At 37.4% G+C, this 7,500-nt stretch overlaps 2 protein-coding genes across 2 annotated transcripts in view; one reads left to right on the top strand and one right to left on the bottom strand.

Annotated features, from left to right (window-relative positions):
• Positions 1-7,500, top strand: part of Rev1 (Rev1 DNA directed polymerase) — a 571,847-nt gene that overhangs the window by 370,443 nt on the left and 193,904 nt on the right. The window lies entirely within an intron of this gene.
• LOC136827758 (uncharacterized) overlaps positions 1-7,500 on the bottom strand; it is a 23,901-nt gene that overhangs the window by 8,372 nt on the left and 8,029 nt on the right. Inside the window, exons 5-8 of the mRNA XM_067085220.1 lie at positions 7,301-7,500; positions 6,875-7,086; positions 6,170-6,397; positions 5,812-6,054 (exon numbers count right to left, since the gene is read on the bottom strand). The exon at positions 7,301-7,500 is cut by the window's right edge and continues 1,088 nt beyond it. Coding sequence (XP_066941321.1) covers positions 5,812-6,054; positions 6,170-6,397; positions 6,875-7,086; positions 7,301-7,500 — 883 coding nt within the window. The remainder of the gene's footprint in view (positions 1-5,811; positions 6,055-6,169; positions 6,398-6,874; positions 7,087-7,300) is intronic.

The raw sequence follows: 7,500 nt of genomic DNA, 5'->3' as shown, positions 1-7,500 counted from the left end.
AGAAGCTGTAGCCGGTAGACTTCTTATCAATATTGTTCATCAGGAGCTGGATTCGAATACTTTGATTCATACAAGGATGGGTCGCAGGATGACTTATATCCACTAGCTCCTCTTTCCACTTGTATTTGGATAAATGCATACTATTTGTTTTTCTGGTAACTGCCACTCTGACCCTTGACGGCTTCTGTGATTTTTCTCTCGTCGAGTCAAGAGGAGGAGTCTTCACAGTTGATGTAATGTCAGGAGTCTCGCACATGGTGGAAAATTCCAGAGGTTTGTGCCTATGTGACCGGCCTTCGGTTCCTATAAAGCTTCGGGAAGGGAGTGGCCTATCTCTCCGACCTGTACGCATCCACTGCAAGGGATGCTGCAAGCACACGTTGGTAAATCCTCTTTATTTTAGTATACGTTGATAAGGGACGTTCTGATGTTCTTGAGGTGACTGGAAATGAGGGGATTTCTCTCTCCGAGATGTCTGTGACCTTCTTTTTATACCCTTTGTGTACGGTAACATCATTGATTGCAGAAATTAGCATATTTATCATGTTAATTGGTTTGTCAGTGATCAGTTATTGGCGTAACAGTTGAGATGGATGTTCGTGGATGAAGATAAATTCTAAGGCTGGAAACTTTGGTAATTAATCCGTAGTACTCTCAGGAAAATTTTGCATTTGTAGATCAAAAAATGGGATTATACTTACCACCCTATAAGTTTTGATATAAATGATACAACTATTGTGAAGAATTAACTAAAGATCCCAAATTTCTAAAAGGAGGTAAGAAAATTCGGTGTTAACAAAAATATTAAACCCCTCCCTCCCGTAATTTTATAGCCTTCCGGAAACCCCAGTGATGGCATTTCATTATGCCCCATTATTTCCAGCAAAGGATCCTCCATGTAGAAAACATCAGATGACCAACGAACCTTCTGTCGAGTTGTTTAGGCTCACCATCCAACACTAAGAAGGCTGCATCCAAAATTCAGTCATTTAAAGCAAAACTCTGTAGTTGGGACGTAGAGGGCCTTTTTACACAAGTTCCAAATGACGAAGTTCCAGGCTTCCTCTCATGTTAACGGGAACCATGTATGGACCATTTTATTTCAAAGTGATCGAGCTATGTATAAGCAATAGCATATTTTTTTCTGTTGGAATGTCTAGAAACTTAGAAATTCGGGTGCAGCTTGGGGAGCCCCACTGCCTCCCCCCCCCCCTTTTACAAATTCATGCATAGAACATTTCAAGACAGATAATAACCATAATAAAGCCTCTTCAGGGTATGGATTCGCTGTATACATAGCATCTTTATTAATGGGGGATGAAAGATAGAAGGTAAATATATTTCAACACGAAAAACTAATTTTCCTTTTAGTCTAGTGCTGTCTTACCTGCCTTCGTAAAATATTTTTTCCTACTCGACAAACCCAAGATTGGTATCGTATTAAAATAAATACTTTGATGTGTCTGACGATGTGATTCCATGAAATTACTTTTCGGCAATCAAAGTCGCAGCTTCCCTTTCTCTTACATAAATGTAATGTAGAGACTCAATATCACTCCTTTCAGTTATGCGTTGATGTGATCAACTGCAATACCTAAGGGGAGGTGGTGCAGTCAGTGCACCTCACGTAGTGCACTGTTGGCGTTACTTAAGGGTCTTTGTAGCGTCCCTTCGGCCCCTGGCTGCAACCACTTTCATTCCTTTTACTGTAATTCCGTTCATGTTCTCTATCTTCTATCTGACTTTCCACCCTCTCTAATGATTGTTTCGTAGCGCAACTGCGAGGTTTTCCTCCTATCACACCTTGCAAACCTTCTTAATGTCAATTTCCGTTTCAGCTCTGAGTGACCTCATAAGTCCGAGCGCTTGGGTTTTGGCCTAAATTCGATATTCTATTCTATTCTATAATTTCTGTGCCAGTTCGTTTATCTCAGGCGTCACATTTAGTTATTTTTCTAAGAATGGAAGTCAGACCAGTAACGTGTATTCTCAACGTTGGTCATTGCCGTTCCATCTGGAACAAGACCTTTTTTAGTTTGGAGCCTGAAACGTTTGCCTAATTCTCTGTTTAACGTAATTTAAAAGTTCCTGTTTTATTTTTAACGATCAGCTCTATATGCTATTGTTAAAACTCACTTTCGTATTTAGCTCCACTTTCTGATTCTCTATCCCCATTTAATCTCTTTATTACTCTGAGAAAGCTTCCTAGCAAAGTTTAATGCCCTTTAACTTTTTTCATAAGAATGGGAACTGCTAAAGAGGATAGTACTCTCAGTGCACCTCACGTGGTGTACTGCGGGTGTTACTATATCCATTTCAGGGACCGCGAGTCATTGTTTTTCTTTAATATCTTTCAAACTAATTAGTTGATCGAAATTGTACTCTGACACAGTGTACAAGACACCTCCCGCTAACCTTTGGTAATATAGTGCATTGTCAAATGGTTTTAGTTAAGGCGTTTACACTTGATTTACATGGTGCTGCCAAGAATCGCCGAACTATGAATTCGAAAGTCCTTCATCCCCATCCCGTCCCTCCCTCTCCCTTCCCCTGCTCATCCCTCCCTCAGCTCACTTTCCTGGCCTCCACATCTCCGCCCCCCTTTTCCTGCCTGTGGGTAATAGCGGACGTAAGATTGCGTAGATTAGGGCTGCTGTCTCATGCGACTTTGACAATGCACTATGTTATCAAAAATTAGCGGGAGGTGTCTTGTACACTGTGTCAAAGTACCATTTCGATCAAATAATTAGTTTGAAAGATATTGAGAAACGATGACTCGCTGTCCCTGAAATGGATAGCAGGGTGTTTTCAGGGTCCCTATCCCTATTCACTTTTGAGCCTTTTACTTTACCTCCATTTCTGCTTAATTCTAAGATCTTGCTGTCTAATTCCTGTATCTGTTACCTCTCCGTGTAACTGTGGGCTTCTCTCCCAGTTCCACCTATAGATCCTTATACTTCATTTCCTGTAATTTCTGGAGCTCTCTACTTTGCCGTCCAACCACTGTAACTCCCTCTTTTCACTATCTTTAACCTTGAATGGTTGAAAGTGCCCCAGTACTTGTTTTTGAACGTGTGCTCATATGCCTATTTGAGTGCATCAAATCATCACCTACTTATAATCCAGAGTATATTATCTTTCAGTTTTAATAACCATATATTAATCAAAATTCACAGCAATTTTCGCTAGATGGACAGAGTAATGAGCAAAGGACATTCTCTGTTTTACTTACAAATGCATTTTTTTTTCTTTGAATACTAATGAGTCCCAGAGAAGCGCTTCTCGCCATGGTGTGGGAGTAGAAGAAAACCAGATTACTTTTGCTACTTTATATCTTTATTTCTTTCTATCAAAGAGCGTATAGTGGTAATCGAAAGTAGAAGTCTTAAAAGTGAACAAAACAATAATGATTTAAGTGCCTTTGAGGGCTACGCCATATATATATATATATATATATATATATATATATATATATATATATATATATATATATATATATATATATATATATATATATATAGCATTATAATTTCTGTATAAATATATACAGTATATTATACATACATATATATATATATATATATATATGTGTGTGTGTGTGTGTGTGTGTGTGTAATGTTAGTTACATTCCAAATTTCATAATTGGATTACATGCTTATTTTCACACTTTCATTTTAAACTGAAGTAAATTTTATACATAGTTATCTCTACAAGTCTGTACTTTCTAACTTTTCTTAGTGTTTAGATACTCTTGGTAGCATTGTGGTTCTCTATTTTCTACTCATTCAGTTAACCGAAATTCTTTTGAAATACTTGTTCTTTGTATATTTTGTGACTTCCATTACTCATACACAGGATTGCTCGTGGATAAGCACAGCAATCAAACCCTAAGTCTTTTTCATCACACTGTGGAATCGATGGAACTTGTAATAATGGACTGAAGGGAACACAGAGAGACCAGGAGATCTAGAACCCTAAAGTTAGCAATAAGAAAGATCAAAATAGTACCTTCGGTTATACAAGGAAAAGAATTGTTAGACATATGTGGATTTGCAGTGATGGTGAATATACTTTTTAAAACTGGTATTCCATAGGTGAGAGAGAAAATGTACTAATTCCTGTATTTAGTGTACATATGTAAAAAGTCAGAGAATCGGGAATTATCTCCATATATAGAATCTCTTGAGTCGGAGTCAGCTGGGACTTCAGGTCGATGAGAATGCCCAGTTCTTGAGAGAGGAGAAAGGTCTTCTGTAAGTCCTCTGTGCACTTCTTCAAAGGAGAGCTAAGAAGCCAGTCATCTAGATGAAGGCTGCTTTGATAAAGACCGATTTTTAAGCCGAGTAAGTAAGCCAATTTCCGGTAAGAGAAGCAAGACTCGAGTAAAACTTGAGGCGCTGCAGAGAAGCCGTAAAGCAATAGTGTCGAAACCAAAAGACTTCGACCTAGAATACGAACCCGAGATACTTCCTGGAGTCTGGATGGATCAGATGGAGAAATGGAAGTATGTGCCTTTGCATGTCCAAGGTTATCATCCAGATGTTATATATATGTATGCATATATATATATATATAGAGTATATATATATATATATATATATATATATATATATAGTATATTATATATATATATAATATATATATATATATATATATACATATATATATATATATATATATATATATATATATATATATATATATGTTGATATGGCAGATGCACATCCTTTATAAATACTCTTGTGACCTACTATTTTTTTTCACATTTCATCATTGATCATGAATACAGAATTATTGGTGTAAAAATATGTGGTTAAACGTGTTGTAGTTTTTTTGGCAGATGCCTTTTTATCCTCATTTATAAATAGATTGCAGACAAGACGTTCATTTATTTTTTCACATTAGGAATCATTGATCAGGAATATAGATATTATATGGTGTCTAAAATATAGTGGTTGTTTTAACGTTTTTATGTAGTTTTTTTTTTTTTGGACAAACAGTCCACTTTTTATCCTCATAGTACTTGATAATGTGTTTGTCCAAGAAAGATTTTGAATAAAAACTCCATTAAATACCATCCATTGAATGAGGTCCTTTAGTAATTACTAATGCACAGAACAATTGTGTATGTATATATATATATATATATATATATATATATATATATATATATATATATATATATATATATATATATATATATATATATATATATATATATATATATATATATATATATATGTATGTATGTATATATAATACAAAGAAGGTATTCCTATTTCTTATATGCATTTTTCATGTGGATTCTTGCGTAAAAGAAATGTTTCCATAGCTAGTATTGTAGAATGATCTACAAAATATCCAGAGAATATCTTACTCTTGATTTTATTCTATTTTACAATTCTAATCGGTGTTTCCGAATAAAGAAAAATAAACGTTATTGCCGAACTCATACTTAACAGCTGTGATTTTTATTTCTGTTGGTATACATAATTTATATGTATTTAGATAAATAGATAGACAGACATGTAGACTTGCGCACACAAATGCAATGGAATATCCATAAACATGTATATGTATATTTATGTATAATTCTCAGCATATGGGAATGTATAGATTAATAAATGAAGAGAAAAACGGAATCATACATATAGATGTAGACAAACACGGCTAATGAACCACACAAGTGCACATGTGTGTACTTTCAAGTATAAGTGTATGCATATGGGACACCGTATAGCCGTTCACAAGCTACAGTATGCAGGCTACATAAACGATGATGAAGACCACATCAATGAAGCAGACTGTCACCTTGGCCGTGAGCTCTAACTTGTCGACGGCCGAGTCCGGCACCCACTTGAAGAATCGGCTGCCGAAGGAGTTCTCTTTCTCGAAGGCGATGGGCGCGACCTTCGTCATCTGGTGTTTCTCTCGGGAGAGGAAGTTGTCGATCAGGAGGTGGAAGATGATGATCAGGAAGGTCATCACCACGCAGAAGAGCAACCAGATGTCGACCATCTTGAAGTACGAGGTCATCGGGAGAGACGAAGAGGCCTGGAAGAGACTTCTCTCTTTCTCTCTCTCTCTCTCTCTCTCTCTCTCTCTCTCTCTCTCTCTCTCTCAAACACACACACGCTCTCTTCATGCATGCATTCAGCGAGTCCCTCACCTGTGCGAAAAGTGTTGCCAAAACGAGAAGGGCGGTCAGCGTTGCCATGATTCTCGAATCGAAGAAGGATTTTCTGAAGAACAGAGTCAAGTAACTAATGACGAGAAGGATCAGGGAAGGGATGTAGATGTTCAGGATAGAGTAACCGTAGAGGCGAATCAACGGAATTCGAACTCGAACCACACTGGGCTCTTGGGGCGCTCCGTAAACCAGCTTTATGTCGCCGATCTGAAAGTTTGGAGGAACTAGATAAAACTTCTGTAAAAACACACACACACACACACACACACACACATATATATATATATATATATATATATATATATATATATATATATATATATATATATATATATATATATATATATATATATATATATATTATCTCTCCCCAAATAAACTGTTTCACTATGGGGGTGGTCCCAGAGAAAAACAAGACACGAAGAAGCACCACATTCATTCTTTAACTCGTGTTTATGCTTAAAAACATAAACATGGTATTTTTCAGATGTTTATCTTATAGCCTTCGTGAAGAATTTTTTTAAAATGAGTAATCATATTTGGAATTTATGTAATCTTTTTAAAACCCTGTAAAATAGTTTATATCGTCTTTTGCCACAGCTGTGGCGAAAATTAGTAGGAAATAAAATTGGCCCAAGTTACATCAAAAACATTGAAACTAATTACACCTGTAACGCCGATTACCTTATATTCATTCAGCGTTGTGCTCCCTAAGTAAACAACGGTGGAATTAGGGTGGACCTCGAGGAAGGCCACCTGGCCTGACACGATCTGCAGGTGCATGTCGCAGTGTTGATCATCAAAGGGGTAGAGAGTGAGGTCGAAATTGCAGGTGTAAGTGGTGCTGTACTTCTTCGACACCGACACTGGGTTCTCCTCTCCCGAGTAGACGTCAACTGTTGCGGGCATCAGGATTAGGAAGGGTGCGATGCCCTTACAAGGGCTTTCTTATTTCATTTCAGGATATTTCATCTTGAGAATCACTTTCGTCTAATCAAATCCAGGGTCCTTGAGGGAGCTGCATAAAGGTATTCTAGACTTGACTGTCATAAATGGTGTGCGCAGTGAAACTTACCATTAAACTCGTAACTCATTGATACCATTACTCACCTTCTCCGGCTGCCCCGTCGTCTCTTCGCAGAGGCCTAGCGAGCCTTCTCACCTGGGCATTGGCGTCTTCTTCTAGCAGCGTCTTGTCAATGGTATCTGTGTTCAGCAGCCTGACGATGGGGGACCACAGTTGCATCATGCTGTCAACCATGATCGTGTTCAGACTCTCGTTTTTCTTCAGGTTGAAGTACTCGAGTCGC

This window comes from Macrobrachium rosenbergii, chromosome 42 (genome assembly GCF_040412425.1).
Source record: "Macrobrachium rosenbergii isolate ZJJX-2024 chromosome 42, ASM4041242v1, whole genome shotgun sequence".
Lineage (NCBI taxonomy): Eukaryota > Metazoa > Arthropoda > Malacostraca > Decapoda > Palaemonidae > Macrobrachium > Macrobrachium rosenbergii.
The sequence above is the reverse complement of the archived record's forward strand: the minus strand, read 5'-3'. Positions and strand labels throughout refer to the sequence as shown.